The sequence below is a fragment of the Protobothrops mucrosquamatus genome, unplaced genomic scaffold, assembly GCF_001527695.2.
Source record: "Protobothrops mucrosquamatus isolate PMUCROS unplaced genomic scaffold, P.Mucros_1.0 scaffold2100, whole genome shotgun sequence".
NCBI lineage: Eukaryota > Metazoa > Chordata > Lepidosauria > Squamata > Viperidae > Protobothrops > Protobothrops mucrosquamatus.
In genome coordinates, this window is record NW_015388202.1 from 44,570 (window position 1) to 63,791 (window position 19,222).

A 19,222-nucleotide genomic window follows, 5' to 3' on the forward strand; every position below is an offset into this window, starting at 1 on the left:
GAGGAGGAGATGGAAGAAGAGTATGGGGTCCTTGGTGCTCTCTGAGCTTGGCTGCTTTCTTGCAGACCTTTCATTACCAAACTCAGTAACATCATCAGTGCTAGAAGGGAGGGAGGTATGTGGAGTGGACGGGGGGGAGGAGGTCCGTAGAGTCCTCGGTCCTCTCTGAACTTGGTGGTTTTCTTGCAGACATTTCATGACACAGATAGATGACCTCATCAGTGATAGAGGGGAGCGGGGACTGCTCTTCATTTATATACTAGTGGCCTGTCCTGCCAGTGTTGGTGGTCAAGCCACTAGTATATAAACAGAGCAAACCCCCTCCTCCCTTCTAGCACGGATGATGTTACCTAGTTGGGCCATGAAACGTCTGCAAGAAAACCACCCAGCTCAGAGAACACCAAGGACCCCACAGTCCTCCTCCTCCTCCTCCTCTTCCTCCTCCTCCCACACTCCCTTCTAGCACTGATGATGTTCCCTAGTTGGGTCATGAAACGTCTGCAAGAAAACCACCCAGCTCAGAGAGCACCAAGAACCCCCCCAATTCAGCCCTGAGCTACAAAGATTCCCTTCTAAAGGGGAAAGCCCCCCCTCTTCAACCTATCCCACCCCTCCTTGCCTGGGGGTGGGGGGAGGGTCCAACACTCACTGATCAAGGTGTGGAAGGCCGGGGGCTTGTTCTCCCAATGGACGCCCAGGAAGTAGACAGGAACCCCTGTCAACATGATGGCCAGCCCGATGCCACACACCAGCGGTTCCGACCACAGGCTGAAGACCAACAGGAACGCCCAGAAAAGCAGGTAGATGATGGGGAAGAACAGGCTCACCTGTGCGGAAGAGAAGTGGGATGAACTCAGACCGAAATGCCAGGAGAAAAAAAAATCTCCTACTTCCAGACCAGGATTGCTGGGAAGGACAGATCTGCATCCCAACTCTCCCTTTCTCTGTACAAACCCGTTGCTAAGCAAGACAGTTAATAATAACAATAATAATAAAGATGGAAGGGACCTTGGAGGTCATCTAGTCCAACCCGCTGCTCAGCCAGGAAACCCTAGAATCTAGACCATTTCAGACAAGTGGCTGTCCAGTCTCTTCTTAAAAACTTCCAGTGTTGGAGCATTCACCGCTTCTGGAGGCAGGTTGTTCCACTGGTTAATTGTTCTCACTGTCAGGAAGTTTCTCCTTAGTTCTAGGTTGCTTCTCTCCTTGATGAGTCTCCACCTGTTGCTTCTTGTCCTGCCTTCAGGCACTTTGGAGAATAGCTTGACTGCCTCTTCTTTGGGGCAGCCCCTGAGATATTGGAAGACTGCTATCATGTCCCCCCTCGTCCTTCTCTTCATTAAACTAGATATTCCCAATTCCAGCAGCCGTTCCTTATACTGTATGCTTTAGCCTCCAGTCCCCTAATCATCTTTGTTGCTCTTCTCTGTACTCTTTCTAGAGTCTCAACATCTTTTTTACATCGTGGTGACCAAAACTGGATGCAGTATTCCAAGTGTGGCCTTACCAAGGCCTTGTAAAGTGGTATTAATACTTCACATGATCCTGATTCTATCTCTCTGTTAATGCAGTTAGGTTGTTAGTGAATCCGGCTTTCCCCCATTGACTTTGCTTGTCAGAAGTTCGCAAAACACACCCCGGGATGCTGCAACTGATAAGTACATGCCAGTTTCCAAGCATCTGAATTTGGATCACGTGACCGTGGGGATGCTGCAACAGCTATGTGAAAAACAGTCCTAAGCATGTTTTTACTTAGCTGATATAATAAAAACTGCATTAGCTTAAATGTGAGATAATAGACATTCATAGACAAAGAGAGGAAGCATTTGACGTTGAAACAAGAGAAAATTCGGTTACTAAGTTTAAGACGTTTGGAAATTAAAAGAAAATAAGAATGTTATATCGGATTATTAATGAGTTGATGTAAGATGGTGAAAAATAGAATATATTCAAATAGATAAGATGTGTATTCTGAATATTAGACTTTGTGATGTATTGTGATAATGGGAACTTTGGTCGCTTAAAACTTGGAAACGATAAATATTAAATGTTAAGTTAAATGTTAACGGGAAATTAAAAATTGGGGGAAACTAATTAGGACATTGATTATCTATAAAGACTGAATGTTAAAACAACCAGGATATGTATCAGCCAAAAATGATTGACAAATCTAAGAATGCCATTTTTATTTAGTTGATTTAATAAGAATTGTATTAGTTTAAACAGGAGACAGTAAATACTAAAGGGAAAAGAGAGGAAAATTTAATGTAGCAGCTTGAGATTGGTACTAAAGATTCTTGTATGTCATTGTATTATCGATTAAGCCAGCCGCCACGCGGCTTTTCAAATACTTAAATGTAAAATTAGAAAATCAATAAAACATTTTTTTAAAAAAAGAAAAACAGTCCTAAGTTACTTTTTTCAGCGCCGTCGTCAGTTCAAACGGTCACTAAAATAGAAACAATTGAGATGGGGAAATTGACTCTACTCAAAGTGAAGGAATTGACTATGTGGAGAAATGACCACATTCGAAGCAGAGAACTTGACCGCCCTGGAAGCAGAGAAATTAATCCACACTCGAAGCAGTGACACCGATCACATTTGAAATGGAGAAATTGACACCACCAGAAGCACTGAAATTGACCGTACTCAGCGAACACTGGGCGCTATCTAACAAAATGAAATTCAAGGGTGGAAAAAAGTAAGGTTCTACATTTAGGCAAGAAAAACCAAATGTACAGGTATAGTATAGGGGGTGCCTTGCTCAATAGTAGTAACTGTGAGAGGGATCTCGGAGTCCTAGTGGACAATCATTTAAATAGGAGCCAGCCGTGTGCTGCAGCTGCCAAAAAGGCCAACACAATGCTGGGCTGAATCAACAGAGGGATAGAATCAAGATCACGTGAAGTATTAATACCACTTTACAAGGCCTTGGTAAGGCCACACTTGGAATACTGCATCCAGTTTTGGTCACCAGGATGTAAAAAAGATGCAGAGACTCTAGAAAGAGTACAGAGAAGAGCAACAAAGATGATTAGGGGACTGGAGGCTAAAACATATAAGGAACGGTTGCTGGAATTGGGTATGTCTAGTTTAACGAAGAGATGGACGAGGGAGGACATGATAGCAGCCTTCCAATATCTCAGGGGCTGCCATAAAGATGATGGAGTCAAGCTATTCTCCAAAGCGCCTGAAGGCAGGACAAGAAGCAATGGGTGGAAACTAACCAAAGAGAGAAGCAACCTAGAACTAAGGAGAAACTTTCTGACAGTTAGAACAATTAACCAGTGGAACAACCTGCCTCCAGAAGCGGTGAATGCACCAACACTGGAAGTTTTTAAGAAGAGACTGGACAGTCTTTTGTCCGAAATGGCATAGGGTTTCCTGCCTGAGCAGGAGGTTGGACTAGATGACCTCCAAGGTCCCTTCCAACTTTATCATTATTATTATTAAGTGCAAAAATGAAGAACGGTCGAGAGATCAAAAACAGAGTCCTGTCTCGGGAGAGTCCTTACCTTGATCGGATAAGACCGATGGGGTTCACGCCAACGAAGTACAATTTGCCCAGCCACTGTCACGCCGTAGAAGAGGTAGTTGATGAAACCGACATAATTGATCAGCGTATATATGTCACTTGTGACCAGCATAAGCAAAGTGGACAGACACTGCCAGAGAGAAAAATAAGAAGAATGAGCCGACGGGTTTAAGCTATTGACAAAATTGGACAATTCTACGTACAACAGCCAACCACATCGGTGTTTGTCAACCTTGGCAGCTTGATGATGGGTAAGACTTCAACTCCCAGAATTCCCTAGCCAGCTTGGTAAGTTGCACGGGATTGCCCCTGTGATGATGTAGGACAGAAGGGAGGAAGCTGGCCACCAAATTGCAAGAACACAGGAGAGCAGCCAGAGGAGGAAATCAAAACTCATTGGTAACCTGGCTGTTTTTGTACCTGCTCCGCCAACAATCTTAATAGCTCGTGAAATTGAATGTATGTCCTTGTTCACTGCAATGAACAAGGACATACATTCAATTTCACGAGCTACTAAGATTGTTGGCCGAGCAAGGACAAAAACAGCCAGGGAAATATTGAAGCTTAGGAAACAGGAGTGCCGAATTGCTGCCATCTTATCAAAAACTTAGGAGCTTTGCCGACTGGCGAATTCTGGGAGTTGAAAGTCCACCCACCTTCAAGCTGCCGAGATAGACCAACGCTGCATGGTCTCATCGGATCCCAGCCGTGTGGGATCTCCCCAGATCTCCCCGCCCTTATTTCTCTCCTGATGACTCACAGTGAAAACTAGAGCAGGTATCGGAGTGCACCTTCGGACATGGATCATCGCCAAGACGCTGGGGAGATGCCCTTCACGGGCACCGGCGAAAAACAGCCTAGGGAAGAAGGCAAAAATAATATCGCACGAGGAAATGATAGCAGGTGGAGACAGATCGTTGGCATGTTTTAATCGGCACAAGGGAAGCTCTGTGTTTTGAACACAGCTTATTCATGCCCTTCTTTGGCTGACATAATTGAAAGACAACTGCCTTTCCTTGGCAGCTTGCAAAGATAAAAATCACCCAAGCTTTCAGCATCAACAAATTAAAGCATAGCCTCGGGGTACTAAAATCAAAGATCTGGTTCCCTTTCGTAACACAGCTCAGAGCAATCAATCAATCTCACTCGGGGAAAGAATAGAATAGAATAACAGAGTTGGAAGGGACCTTGTAGGTCATCTAGTCCAACCCCCCTGCCCAAGCAGGAGACCCTACACCACTGCTGACAGATGACAGTCCAGTCTCTTCCAGTAATGAAGGTCCCACAACTTCTGTAGGCAACTTCTGTTCCTCTGGTTGATTGTTCTCACGGTCAGGAAATTTCTCCTTATTTCTAGGTTGAATCTCTCCTTGATCAGTTTCCATCCGTTATTCCTTGTCCGGCCTTCGGGTGCTTTGGAAAACAGGATGTCCCGCTCCTGTCTGTGTTGTTGTTAGTTGCGAAGTCGTGTCCGACCCATCGCGACCCCATGGACAACATTCCTTCAGGCCTTCCTGTCCTCTACCATTTTCTGGAGTCCATTGAAGTTCACGCCTGCTGCTTCAGGGACTCCATCCAGCCACCTCGTTCTCTGTCGTCCCCTTCTTCTCTTGCCCTCCATCTTTCCCAGCCTCAGGCTCTTCTCCAGGGAGTCCTTCCTTCTCATTAGGTGGCCAAAGTACTTGAGTTTCAACTTCAGGATCTGGCCTTCTAAAGAGCAGTCGGGGTTGACCTCCTCTAGGACTGACCGGTTGGATCGCCTTGCAGTCCAAAGGACTCGCAGGAGTCTTCTCCAGCACCAGAGTTCAAAGGCCTCCGTTCTTTGGCGCTCAGCCTTTCTTATGGTCCAGCTTTCACAGCCATACATTGCAACTGGGAAAACCATGGCCTTGACTATACGTACTTTTGTTGGCAGGGTGATGTCTCTGCTTTTTAGTGCGCTGTCTAGATTTGTCATAGCTTTCCTCCCCAGGAGCAAGCGTCTTTTAATTTCTTGGCTGCAGTCCCCATCAGATATTGGAAGACTGCTATCATGTCCCCCCTCGTCCTTCTCTTCATTAAACTAGACATCCCCATTTCCTGCAACCGTTCCTTGTATGTTTTAGCCTCCAGTCCCCTGATCGTCTTTGTTGCTCTTCTCTGCAGTCTTTCTAGAGCAGACATGTCAAACACAAGGGCCGGGGGCCGGATGCGGCCCGCGAAGTGGTTTCATGTGGCCCGCGAAGCCATCCTGGAAACAGTGAGGGAACGGCCCCCACTGCCTTGGCCCTGGTCCAGGCCGGCCGGGAGCCAATGTACAATTTTGTGGTGGCCATCTATGCTGAAACGCATTCAGTCTTAGCAACACAAGGCCATCTGGAAACAGCGAGGAACCAGCCCCTGCAGTGTCGGCCCTGTCCCCTGGGTGCATGCTGGGGAGGGGTCACCCTTTGTGAGGAATGAAGAAATGGACCAGGCCTTGGTGCTTGCCCCGGTCCCCCCCCTTCTGCCAGAGACCCTCAGATCTGTCCCACTCCTGCCCAGGCCCCCACAGGCCCCCTTGACGCGAACGATGCAGAGCTGGCCATGCCCACCCAGTAGACCACACCCACTCCATCCACATCCACCCAGTAGGCCACACCCACCCTGGCCACACCCACCCGGCCCCCCAAGGGCAACCGCAATGCTGATGCGGTCCTCAATGAAATTGAGTTTGACACCCCTGTTCTAGAGTCTCAACACTTTTTTTATAGTATGGAGACCAAATGTGGTTGCAGTATTCTAGGTGTGGTTTTACTAAGGCTTTATAGAGTGGTATTAGTACCTCATGTGATCGTGATTGAATCCCTCTGTTAATGCAACTTAGGATTGCATTGGCTTTTTTGGCTGCTGCCGTACACTGCTGGCTCCTATTTCATTGATTGTCCACTAAGACTCCAAGATCCCTCTCACAGTTGCTGCTATTAAACCTGGTTACACCCAATCTATGGCCACAATTGGGACTGAAATTTTGGTCGAAAAGCAGTGCCGTCATTAAGCAGATCAGCCGGCGACCAGATCCAATTTTACGATCCTTTTTATTGTGGCTGTTAAGCAAACGTGTAAACGAGGGACACTCGCGCTGGTTTGTAGGGCGTTATCGTTTGACCCTTGGGGGGATCTCCAAAGATGGAACCGTGACCAAGGTTGATAAGTCTACCCTGTTGGTTGGAAGTCAGGTCTACTCACCTGGAGGAAGTAAAGAGAGAGCCGTTGACGCCTCCGAAGGTGGAGAGGGCAACGGAGATGGGCATGATCCACGCCATCACTCCTAAGAGTTTCTCCCCGAATGTCTTTGGAGAAAGGAACGAGAAGACGTTAGGGGTCAATTTGCCGGGAACCAAAGAGGAATCTGAACGTCATTGATGGAGACTCACCACCGCAACGGCGTTGGAAGCCAGGAGCTCCTGCGGAGACATGGCAGTGACGTAGGCCACGTTGGCGAAGACGTAGACAAAGGTAACCAGGGGGATGGAGATAAAAATAGCTCGAGGCAGGTTCCTGCGGAAAACGGAAAGAATTGAGATGGGTAGAAGGTAAAGTGAAGACCAAGATGGGCCTTCTCCACCTCCCGCGCCACCAGGAGAGGCCCTCACTCACTTGTAAGGGTCCACCAACTCTTCGGTGACGTAGTTGAGGAAGTTCCAGCCCCCGTAGGCAAACGAGCCTTGTAGGAAGGCCAGAGCGACCAGCCCCACATTTGGCGTCTGAAAGAACTCGAAGGCGTTTTTGGGTTCCAGCCAAAAGTATTCACCTACATTAAAGGACACACGACAGAAGTAATCCACTGCCATCCTGGGAGGGGGGTCTCTTCTCTTTATCCCCAACCAGTCTCCCACTCTCCTCCTTCCCTGTGGGCAGGAAACCACCTTGTAAATCAAACAATCTCAAAATGGTGTCCATGGTCCTCTACTTACCCCTTGGCAACCTCTCCCTTACCAATGCAGCAGGAGAAATAAAAAATAACAGAGCTGGAAGGGATCTTGGAGGCCTTCTAGTAGTCCAACCCCCCCGCTCAAGCAGGAGACCCTCTATCAGGGATCTCCAACCTCGGCCACTTTACGACTTGTGGACTTCAACTCCCAGAATTCCTCAGCCAGACATGCCAGCTGAGGAATTCTGGGAATTGAAGTCCACAAGTCCTAAAGTGGCCAAAGTTGGAGGACCCCCCCACTTCATGACTTGCGGACTTCAACTCCCAGGATTCCTCAGCCAGACATGCCAGCTGAGGAATTCTGGGAACTGAAGTCCACAAGTCCTAAAGTGGCCAAGGGTGGAGGACACCCCCCCCACTTTATGACTTCTGGACTTCAACTCCCAGAATTCCTCAGCCAGCCATGCCAGCTGAGGAATTCTGGGAGTTGATGTCCACAAATCCTAAAGTGGCCAAGGGTGGAGGACTCCCCCCACTTCATGACTTGTGGACTTCAACTCCCAGAATTCCTCAGCCAGACATGCCTGCTGAGGAATTCTGGGAGTTGAAGTCCACAAATCCTAAAATGGCCAAGGGTGGAGGACCCATCCCCCACTTCATGACTTGCGGACTTCAACTCCCAGAATTCCTCAGCCCGACATGCCTGCTGAGGAATTCTGGGAGTTGAAGTGCACAAGTCCTAAAGTCGCCAAGGTTGGAGATCTCTGTCCTACACCATTACAAGAGAAACGGCCGTCCGATCTCTTCTTAAAAACCTCCGTCGACGGAGCATCCACAACGTCTGAAACAATAATGCGCTCGGTTGGATCCGAAGGGGCCTCACCTTTGCAAATTTGCACGATTCCCATGATAATGATCAAGCCCAGAGCCAGCAGCTTCCCAGCGGTGAAGATGTCCTGGACACGCGTGGCCCAGCGCACGCTGGCGCAATTCACCCACGTCAGCAGCACTGCGGAGAAGCAAGCAAGACCGTAGAAGTAGGCACCACCAACCTCGCCTTCTCCCAACCCAACTCAATGGTTTTCATCCAAACGGTTTCCTACTCGTGAGTAAAACCAGGTCAGGAACATTGGGCCTGGGTGAAAATGGAGATGCCAGCTCTTGCATACCCCCCAAAGGACGCCTCTCTGTTGGAGGACACTCGGTGCCAAGTTTCGTGCCGATTTTACAATCCAGAATAAATGAGTTGGAAGGGGCCTTGGAGGTCTTCTAGTCCAACCCCCTGCTCAAGCAGGAGACTCTAGGCCAGGGGTAAAAAAGTAGCGAACGTCACGACACGTCACGTGACATGATGAGTTTGATACCCCTGCTCTAGGCCATTTCAGAAACATGTCTGTCCAATCTCTTCTTAAAAGCCTCCAGTGTTGGAGCACCCACAAATTCTAGAGGCAGGTTGTTCCCCTGATTAATTGATACAGAATAACAGAGTTGGAAGGGGCCTTGGAGGTCTTCTAGACAAGTCCCCTGCTCAAGCAGAACACCCTATACCAGGGGTAGGCAACCTTGGCTCTTTTATGACTCGTGGACTTCAACTCCCAGAATTCCTGAGCCAGCATGAGGGAAACTTTGGCCCCTTCATGACTCGTGGACTTCAACTCCCAGAATTCCTGAGCCAGCATGGCTCAGCTTGGAAACCTCTCCCTTTCCCCTCAGGAATTCTGGGAGTTGAAGTCCACGACTCATAAAAGAGCCGAGGTTGCCTACCCCTGCCCTAGACCATTTCAGACAAATGGCTGTCCAGTCTCTTCTTAAAAGCCTCCAGTGTTGGAGCACCCACAACTTCTGGAGGCAGGTGGTTCCACTGATTGATTGATACAGAATCCAGAATAACGGAGGTGGAAGGGACCTTGAAGGTCTTCTAGTCCAGCCCTCCCGCTCAAGCAGGAAGCCCTATAGTACCATTTCAAACAAACAGCTGCCCAGTCTCTTCTTGAAAATCTCCAGTGATGGAGCAGCCACAACTTCTGGTGGCGAGCAGTTCCATGGGTTAATCATTCTCACTGTTAGGAAATTTCTCCTCAGTTCTAGGTTGTTTCTCTCCTTGAGTTCAGTGACCTTCCGTTAAGGCTGTAACCCCAGGTTAAATCTCATCATCCGGGGACATGAAATGGAAAGAAACAAGGCCTTTCAAAGGTGGCTGGATGTTCCCATCATCTGAGGGAACCAAAACAGGAGCAAGGAAGAAATGACCTATTTGGCCCAAGGCCACCAGCATGGAAAACATCCCGTCTGCAGACAGGCTGACCTCTGGGTTGCTTGTGCGTAAACAGAGTCCATAGATCAACAGAAACTCAAACCTCTTGCGCCAGGGAACGAGGAACAGAAAGCAACAAACCATGGCTTGTTCCTTCTTCTCACCTTCCCACCCCACACAGGGCAACGGAAAGATTACCCTGAGGCGAAATGCAGAATCAGCTTCCGCATAGCTGAGCGCTGTGCCGACACGTTGGGTGGGCGACGCACCGTCGTTGTTTGGCAGTGTGAAGCTCCGCACAATTTTAGGCTCCCAAACACAACCTGGCAATCTGACTTTCACTTTGTTTAGGGACCATTTGAAGTTGCAACAAGCACTGGGGAAAAATGGCGTCCCAGACGCTGACTCGTATTTACAACGGTTGCAGTGTCCCCTGGGGTTACGCAGTCCCCGATCTTCCAATAAGCAATGTCAAAGGGAGAAGCCGGATTCGCTGAACAAGCGGGTTGCTAACGTAACCATGCAGTGTTTCGCTGAACAACCTTGGCAAAAAAAGGTCGTACCATGGGGCAAAACTCGCTTAAAAACTTAGCGACATAAAATTTCAGGCTCATCCATGGTCGTAAGCTGAGGATTGCCTGGGGGCTCCCACAATATGACAATCTTTCTTTCAGACAGGTCAGTGTTTCTCGAATCTTAATCGCTTGAAGAAGGGTGGACTTCAACTCCCAGAATCCCCCAGCCAGCCTAGCTGGCTGGGGGATTCTGGGAGTTGAAGTCCACCCTCTTCAAGCGATTAAGATTCAAGAAACGTGGAGATATTCTGGACTTCTTCCAAGTGCTGGGATAGGACGAAGGCGGAGACAGAAAGCAATGAAGATCAAGTTGTGGTGCCAAGTTTTTGTTTCCGCCTCTCTTGTTTTGCGACTTGTTGGGCTTTATTAAAAAAAAAAAGACTTATAACAAGCCGCCCAGAATTGTGTTTATACGATGGGCGGTTATCCAAGTCTAATAAATCAATAAGCTTCTCGGTTCCTTGATTTTGCAACTGTCCCAGGTCACTATAGGCTAAAGAAAAATAGAAACTGTGATCCACCACCTTTGGACCGCCTTAGCGTTAGGCGATGCCATGATGTCATCAAGGGGATGATGTCATCAGGTGGTGACATCACTTCCTGTCCCTCCCTAAGCAGTAGAACCTTTGCGATTTTTCATAGGAGCAATCTTCAGGCTTTTAAATCAATGTGAAGCAGCTAGTCAGCAGGGGGCTGGATTAGAGGACCTCCAAGATCCATTCTATTCTATTCTATTCTATTCTATTCTATTCTATTCTATTCTGTTCTATTCTATTCTATTCTATTCTATTCTATTCTATTCTGCTATTTTCTATTCTATTCTAATTATTTTATTTTATTCTATCTGTTATTCTATTCTGCTATTTTCTATTCTATTCTATTCTATGCTATTCTATTCTTTATTATTCTATTCTATTCTGTTCTATTCTATTCTATTATTCTATTCTATTCTATTCTTTATTATTCTATTCTATTCTATTCTATTCTATTCTATTCTATTCTATTCTATTCCCTATTCTGTTCTGTCCTATTCTATTCTATTCCATTCCATTCCAGATTTTCCTTTCTATTCTATTCTATTCTATTCTATTCTATTCTATTCTATTCTATTCTATTCTATTCTATTCGTGACCGCTTGACGTTGCAACGGCACTGAGAAAAGTGACTTATGACCATTTTTCACACTTATGACCGTCTCAGCATCCCCCTCAGCCACGTGATCGAAATTCCAACGCTTGGAAACTGATTCATATTTATGATGCTTGCAGCATCACAGGATCCGCTTTTGCAACCTTCGGACAAGCAAAATCAGGTTCACTTAAGAACCCTGTCACTCAATTAACAGCGGCAACGATTTGCTTAACGGCGGCGGCGAGGGAGGTTGTAAAATTGGGGTGAAACTCACTAAACAAGCGTCTCGCTTAGCAACAGAAATGTTGGACTCCGTTGTGGTGGTATCTTTGCAATCAATGATATTCTGATATACTGGAAAGCCTCGGAGACACTTGTTTATGCCTGAATATAAGTAGTCCTCGGTTTACGGCCACGGCTGAGGCCGTAGTCTCCATTGCTTAGCAAGACAGTTGTTAAATGAGCTTTGCCCCCTTTTACAACCTCACCTGCCACAGTTGTTAAGTGAATCACTGCAGTCATTAAGTTACCCTGTTTCCGCAACAGTAAAGCCTACCCCGAAAATAAGCCCTAGCTTGATTTTTGGGGGTGGGGTGGGCCTAATACAAGCCCTATCCCGAAAATAAGCTCTAGTTTTGGGGCAAGGCGCACACTTAAAAATCAAGTTAGGGTGGGGGTGGGCGGTGGATCTGCCCTATGTGCCCCTCGCAGCCAGGCCTCCCCTCACCGGCCCACTTCTTCTTCTGAGGCCTCTTCTGTAGCCAGGCCTGCAATTCTCAGTCACGGGCCTTTCTGGAAGGCCTGTGCAGCCAAGAACCGAGCTATGGGTTCAATCCATGCCTCGGTTCTGCAAGAGATCTGCAGCCGAGCACCAAGCCATGGATTAAATCCATAGTTCGGTACTCGGCTGGTTGGGCCTTCTGGAAAGGCCTGACTATAAAACGCAGGCCCGAATACAGCTGCAGAACTTCAGCTCCAGAAGAAGTGGACCGGCTGGGTGGGGCTATCGGTGCCGGAGGTGAGGTGAGGCCTACCCCGAAAATAAGACCTGGTGCCTCTTTTGGAGACCAAAAAAAAAAAAAAAAGAGACCCGGTCTTATTTTCGGGGAAACACAGTAGTAACACAGCTGTGAAGTGAATCCATCTCTCCCTTTGACTTTGCAGGTCAGGAGGTTGCAAAAAGGGGATCACGTGACCCCGGGAGACCCTGCAGCCGTCGTAAGTGTGAGTCAGCTGCCGAGGGTCCGACGGTTGTTGAGTATGAAAAACGGGTTGTATGAGAAAAAAAGACTTAAATACTTAAACGTAACTAATTTTGAGAAAATCTTAAACCAGTAAGAACGCTTTGAGCATTGTGGGGAAAACAAATTTAAATAAGAATTTGGTAAACGGGATCTACGACGAGGCGATTGAGATGATCAATTGGAAAAGAAGCTTTCTATCGATGTGGTTATTATTTGCAGAAACGTGAGGAAAATGTCTATATTTAACTGTCACTTATTCAAACAATAAGAGACGTATTAATTTAAAGTTGGCAAAAGAGAAGATTATTGGAAGGAGAGAAAATCAAGCCGAGCCATTAGATGGACCTTAGAATTATAGAAATTAATGGTTATCGATTGTTTTGCAAATACTAACCCAGACAACACGCCGTTTAGCAAATGTTAAGGTGATTAGGTTAAAAATCAATAAAACGTATTTTTTTTAAAAAAGAAAAGAAAGAAAAATGGACGTCGAGCAGCTACTAAATGAGCAGTTGTATCTGCATCTCCTTTTATTTCCTTCTCTCGTGCCTTTCGTGTTTATTTATTTTCTCTAAAGGCATTCATAAAAAAAAAATATTTACTTTTTAAAGCAGGAGCTTCTAAATACTGTATCCTCCTAGCACAATATTGCAAAACGAAACAATTCCTGAGGAGGAAACAGAAGGCCGCAAGTGACGCAGCCACCTCATGTGATATTGTTTCGCCGGAAAAATTAAAATTGCTATTTTTTTTCCAGTTTCTAAGATGAAACTGCCACAGGTTAATGTCAATATTAAAACATGAAGCTTTGGAGAAAGCAAGTCCCCGGCTTATGACCACAACTGCGCCCAAAATTTCCGTTGCTAGGCGACATAGTTGTTAATTGAGTTTTGTCCCATTTTACGACACAATTGTGAAGGGAATCCCTGCAGTTTTTAAAGTGAATGACACGGTTCTTAAACGAATCTGGCTTCCCCCATTTTACGACCTCCCTTGCCACGGTCGCTAGTTGCATCCCCGCAGTCATTAAATTAGTAACACGGTTGTTAAGTGGAATCCGGCTTCCCCCGTCGACTTTGCTTGTCAGAAGTTCGCAAAAGGGGATCACGTAAGCCCGGGACGCTGCAACCGTCGTAAGTACATGCCAGTTTCCAAGCACCATGGGGATAATAATAATAATAATAATAATAATAGTAATAATAATAATAGTAATAATAATAGTAATAGATGCTGCAATGGTCATTGGAAAACAGCCATAAATAACTTTTTCCAGTGCTGTTATAAATCCAAGCGGTCACTAAATGAATGGTTGTTAAGTCAAGAACAACCAGCATCTCTTCGGATCTAAGCTGTTGACAGCTATAATGAGGGTTTGCTCAGTTTCCATTAAAGATCTCTGGGAATCCTGGTGGCTCACAAACCACCATTTATGGTTCAGAGAAGAGCAACTAAGATGATCCAAGGCCTGGAGATTAAAACATATGAAGAATGGCTGAAGCATTTGGGTTTGGCTAGCCTAAAGAAAAGAAGAAATAGTGGGGACATGATAGCAGGGTTCCAGTATTTGAGGGGCTGCCACAAGGAAGAGGGGGGTCACGTTATTCTCCAAAGCACCAGAGGGCAGGACAAGAAACAACGGTTGGAAACTGACCAAGGAGAGAAGCAACCTGGAATTAAGGAGAAAGTTCCTAACAGTGAGGACAATTAACCAGTGGAACAGCTTGCCACCAGAAATCGTGGGCGCTCCATCACTGGAGGTTTTAAAGAAGAGACAGGACAGTCATTCGTCTGAAATGATATAGGTTCTCCTGCTTGAGCGGGGGGGCTGGACTAGAAGACCTCCAAGGTCCCTTCCAGTTCTATTCTATTCTATTCTATTCTATTCTATTCTATTCTATTCTATTCTATTCTATTCTATTCTATTCTTGTGTTTAGGAGCCTAACGCCGCAGAAACTGGTTTAAGCCAATCGGGATTGAACACGGTGGATTAACCTAGCTCATACATTAAAAGAATTATTGTCGAGGCACTCATTCTGCCTTCTGGTAAATGTCTAAGGGGTTCAGCCTGCAAGTGAATCTTTGCAAGATTTATTAGCGTGTGTGAAAAGTAGCATCTGAAGCTGCTCGGGGACTCTTTAAAGGCTTCCAGGCTTTGCATTTCAAATTTAAATTTTAAAAGCTCTCTCCCCCCTGCATTTTCCTCCTTGCGTGGGGTGTGTGTTTGTGTGAACCAACTGGGGGCGGGGGTGTAAGGGGGGGCTCCTGCCAAGCTTTGCAGCTGAAGAGGAAACTGGGACTTTGACGGCTGAGCTGGCCTCCCTTTTTGTGCAATCCAGCCCAAATTAGCAAGGTTCAAAACAGGAAATGCACAGCTCAACAAAAAAGCCGTGGGGGGAGGCAGGCTGGAAGCAAAATACGTCAGATTACAACCTAGAATAACAGAGCTGGAAAGGGACCGTGGAGGTCTTCTAGTCCAACCCCCTGCTCAAACAGGTTGTAAGCATGAAAAATGGTCCTAGGACACTTTTTTCAGTGTCGTTGTAACTTCGAACAGTCCTTAAACGAACTGTCGTAACTCGAGGACTACCTGTACATCAGCTGAGAGGAAAAAGATATGGAGCATGCTAAGAGGGCACTGAGTGCACTGGAGAATGCTCTCCATGGTTTGTAGTGTTTCTCAACCTTGGTGACTTTCCGATGTCTGGACTTCAACTCCCAGAATTCACCAGCCCAACTTTGGATTTGTCAGCCTCGGCAACTTGTAGATGGCTGGACTTCAACTCCCAGAATTCTCCAACCAACCTTGAGAAACACAAGGCTGACTGGGGAATTCTGGGAGTTGAAGTCCACTCATCTTAAAGTCGCCAAGGTTGAGATACACAAGGCTGGCTGGGGGATTCTGGGAGTTGAAGTCCACTCATCTTAAAGTCACCAAGGTTGAGACATACAAGGCTGGCTGGGGGATTCTGGGAGTTGAAGTCCACTCATCTTAAAGTCACCAAGGTTGAGACATACAAGGCTGGCTGGGGGATTCTGGGAGTTGAAGTCCACCTATCTAAATGTTGCCAAGATTGAGACACACAAGGCTGGCTGGGGGATTCTGGGAGTTGAAGTCCACCTATCTACAACTTGCCAAGATTGAGAAACACAAGGCTGGCTGGGGGATTCTGGGAGTTGAAGTCCACCTATCTACAACTTGCCAAGATTGAGAAACACAAGGCTGGCTGGGGAATTCTGGGAGTTGAAGTCCACCTATCGGAAAGTCGCCAAGGTTGAGATACACAAGGCTGACTGGGGACACTACATACCCTCTTCACGACCTGTTTTCCTTGTTATCCGTAGCAGAACATCCAGATTCAGCCATAGTTTCATTCCATACAGAATTAACCTTGTGAACTCTCAAGCTTCTTCCTTCCATTATATATTCAAGATGGACAGTATTTAATATTTATTTGCTACGTATATGTAGGGATGTGGGTCTATGCATATGTTGTTCATAGTATGTTTAGGTGTGCGTCATGTATGTGTTTCACTTTGAGAGCGGGCAACTAAATTTCATTTTTTGATGTGTGCTGTTGTGCCCACAGTAAAAAAAAAATGTCAATAAAGGTTATCTTATCTTATCTTAATTCTGGGAGTTGAAATCCACTCCTCTTAAAGTCGCCAAGCTTGAGAAACTCTGCTACAGGGTTTCAGGGATCCTTTTCCAGGGGCAAGAACACGGAGAGGGCAGGGGAACAGGTGAGACTCGAGCGGGGTTCGAGTTACGCCATCCCCGGCACAGAGTGACGTGGGTGGAGATCCGGGTAGTAGATTACAATCTCCTTTCGGAGATCAGAAAACCTGGGAAGGGAGGGATTTTTTTTATATTTTTTTTTGCTGAACCGATCCTGCTAGTGGATTTAAGCACCTTTAGGATCAAGGCTAAGCTGGGGGAATCCAAAAATAGATTGGCAGACGGATTGGTTTGCAACGAAACCCCAGGAAGATCCAGGAATAAATTTGGCAACTGGTTAGAATCTAGCAGTTTTGAACTAAGAATAAAAAATAAAACCAGATCCCAACAAGGCTCCAGTGGGTTCTTCTCAAAAAAGAAGAAGAAGAAAAGAACAGGCTGATCTCCTAAAAAGCAGATCATCTTTCTCAGTAAACCTTGGCAGCCACAAGGCTGGAACCGAATGCTGGATCCGACCTTGGAGGAGAAGGTGGGGCTGCAAAACCTTGCAAAATCTTCTAGCACAGCCTGTCCCGGACAGCGATCCAGTCTGGGGCGTCCCCTCCTGACCTCAAAATAGACCCAGCCTTGGGCTCAGCCCGGTCACCACCCAAAATGTCACTTCGAGGGCACGCCTCGAAGCTTGTGGCTACCAAGCTAGGGCTGGTACCAAGGAAAACACAGCCTTGGAAGTGACCGGTGTGGAGATACGGAGCAGAAACCAACAAGGCACGCCAGATAAGAGGGATGAAAAACACCTCCAGGAGGTTTCGGGGACACAAGCTGGTTTCAGCCTGCCAGCTTGACGTTGCCCAATCTGGGCAGCCTGTTCCTGATTGCCTTGCGCTCCGCTCCCATCCTCCTCAGCCGTCAAGGATTATGGGACTTGAAGGCCATCGGGCCCAGAGGGCACCAAGTCGAGAGAAACAGCCCAACGACACGCTGTAGCACAGGGGTCTTCCAACTAGGCAACTTGAAGACTTGTGGACTTCAACTCCCAGAATTCCTCAGCCAGCCCTCAGGTTGAAGTCCACCAGTTTTCCTCAGCGTGGCTGGCTGAGGAATTCTGGGAATTGAAGTCCACCAGTCTTCCAGTTCCTCAGCGTGGCTGGCTGAGGAATTCTGGGAGTTGAAATCCACCAGTCTTCAAGTTCCTCAGCGTGGCTGGCTGAGGAATTCTGGGAGTTGAAGTCCACCAGTCTTCCAGTTCCTCAGCGTGGCTGGCTGAGGAATTCTGGGAGTTGAAGTCCACCAGTCTTAAAGTTGCTAAGTTGGAAGACCCCTGCTTTAGCGGAATGACAGAGTCGGAAAAAACCTTAGAGGTCTTCTAGTCCAACCCTCCCCCCTTATACCTTATACCAGGGGTAGGCAACCTTGGCTCTTTTATGACTCGTGGACTTCAACTCCCAGAATTCCTGAGCCAGCCATGCTGAGGAGAAAGGGAGAGGTTTCCAAGCTGAGCCATGCTGGCTCAGGAATTCTGGGAGTTGAAGTCCACGAGTCATAAAAGAGCCCAGGTTGCCTACCCCTGCCTTATACCATTTCAGACAAATGGTTGTCCAATCTCTTCTTGAAAACTTCCAGGGTTGGAGCATCCACAATTTCTAGCCTTCACGAGTTTAAAACGGGTGGACTTCCACTCCCAGAATTCCCCAGCCTGCGGAATTCTGGGAGTTGAAGTCCACCCATCTTAAACTACCCAAGGGTGAGAATGACTGCTTCTAGCTTTTCCCAAGCTCTGCATTTCTCCTAAAATTCCTACTCCCTGTTCATATTTCTGTCTCACCCACCCAGCCGCCCCCACCCCTCCTGTTTTATCTCTCTTCCTAATCTCCCCCTTCTGGGTCACCTCCGATCTGTCCTGTTTAAGCCGCTTATTGTGGTTTGTTTTGTTTTATTTTTCTTTCCAACTCTGCAATCGGAGATTTGGGCAACGAGCCCAGCCCGCTGGTGGGTTGCGAACGGTTCCTTCTTGCGGTGAGATCTGGGGAGGGGAATATAGATTTTTGCCCTCTCCTCCTCCCTCCTCCTCCTCCTCCTCCTCCTCCTCCTCCTTGTTTTCATATGCATATCTCTCATCTCTGACGTCCCCCCACCCGTTCGCTGACTCAGCACTGAGTAACTGGCTTTGACCTGATTAATAAAGTTTTGCTGATTCGGGGCAAGCATCTCAGCCAAAGCCAATCTCAGCGTCCCTCTCTTATCCGGCCGCCCCGCCTCCTCCCGCTTTCCCTGCTGCGGAGCTGGATAATAAAAAAAAATAATAATGAGCCGAACCAGTTTGTGCCCGATCTTCCCAGCCTACAATGTCCTAAAGTAGCCTCAGGCAGGATATTTTAATCTCCCCGCTTCTAAATACTTTTTCGGTTCAGGGGCTGAGAATTTCTCCCTCCCCAATGACTGCAAAAGAAGGGTTTTTTTATAGGATAGGATAGGAAAGGATAGGAATAGGATAGAATGATGGGATGGGATGGGATGGAACGGGAATAGGAATAGGAATAAGAGTAGGATAGGGATAGGGATAGAGTCGAGTCGAGTCGAGTCGAATAGAATAGAATAGAATAGAATAGAATAGAAATAAGGAGTAGAGTAGTGTAGAGTAGAGTAGAGTTCTGTTCTATTCTGGTCCATTCCACATCACTCCATTCCATATATTCTATTCTATTCTATTCTATTCTATTCTATTCTATTCTATTCTATTCCACTCCACTCCACTCCGTTCCATATTTTCTATTCTATTCTATTCTATTCTATTCTATTCTATTCTATTCTATTCTATTCTATTCCACTCCACTCCACTCCGTTCCATATTTTCTATTCTATTCTATTCTATTCTATTCTATTCTATTCTATTCTATTCCATTCCATTCCACTC

The 19,222-nt window shown here is 46.7% G+C and overlaps 1 protein-coding gene across 1 annotated transcript in view; it reads right to left on the reverse strand.

Moving 5' to 3' along the window:
• The window catches only part of SLC7A8 (solute carrier family 7 member 8), a 37,925-nt gene that overhangs the window by 1,017 nt on the left and 17,686 nt on the right, over positions 1 to 19,222 (reverse strand). Inside the window, exons 4-10 of the mRNA XM_015824070.2 lie at positions 8,311 to 8,436; positions 7,154 to 7,307; positions 6,931 to 7,054; positions 6,743 to 6,846; positions 4,296 to 4,392; positions 3,516 to 3,665; positions 650 to 827 (exon numbers count right to left, since the gene is read on the reverse strand). Coding sequence (XP_015679556.1) covers positions 650 to 827; positions 3,516 to 3,665; positions 4,296 to 4,392; positions 6,743 to 6,846; positions 6,931 to 7,054; positions 7,154 to 7,307; positions 8,311 to 8,436 — 933 coding nt within the window. The remainder of the gene's footprint in view (positions 1 to 649; positions 828 to 3,515; positions 3,666 to 4,295; positions 4,393 to 6,742; positions 6,847 to 6,930; positions 7,055 to 7,153; positions 7,308 to 8,310; positions 8,437 to 19,222) is intronic.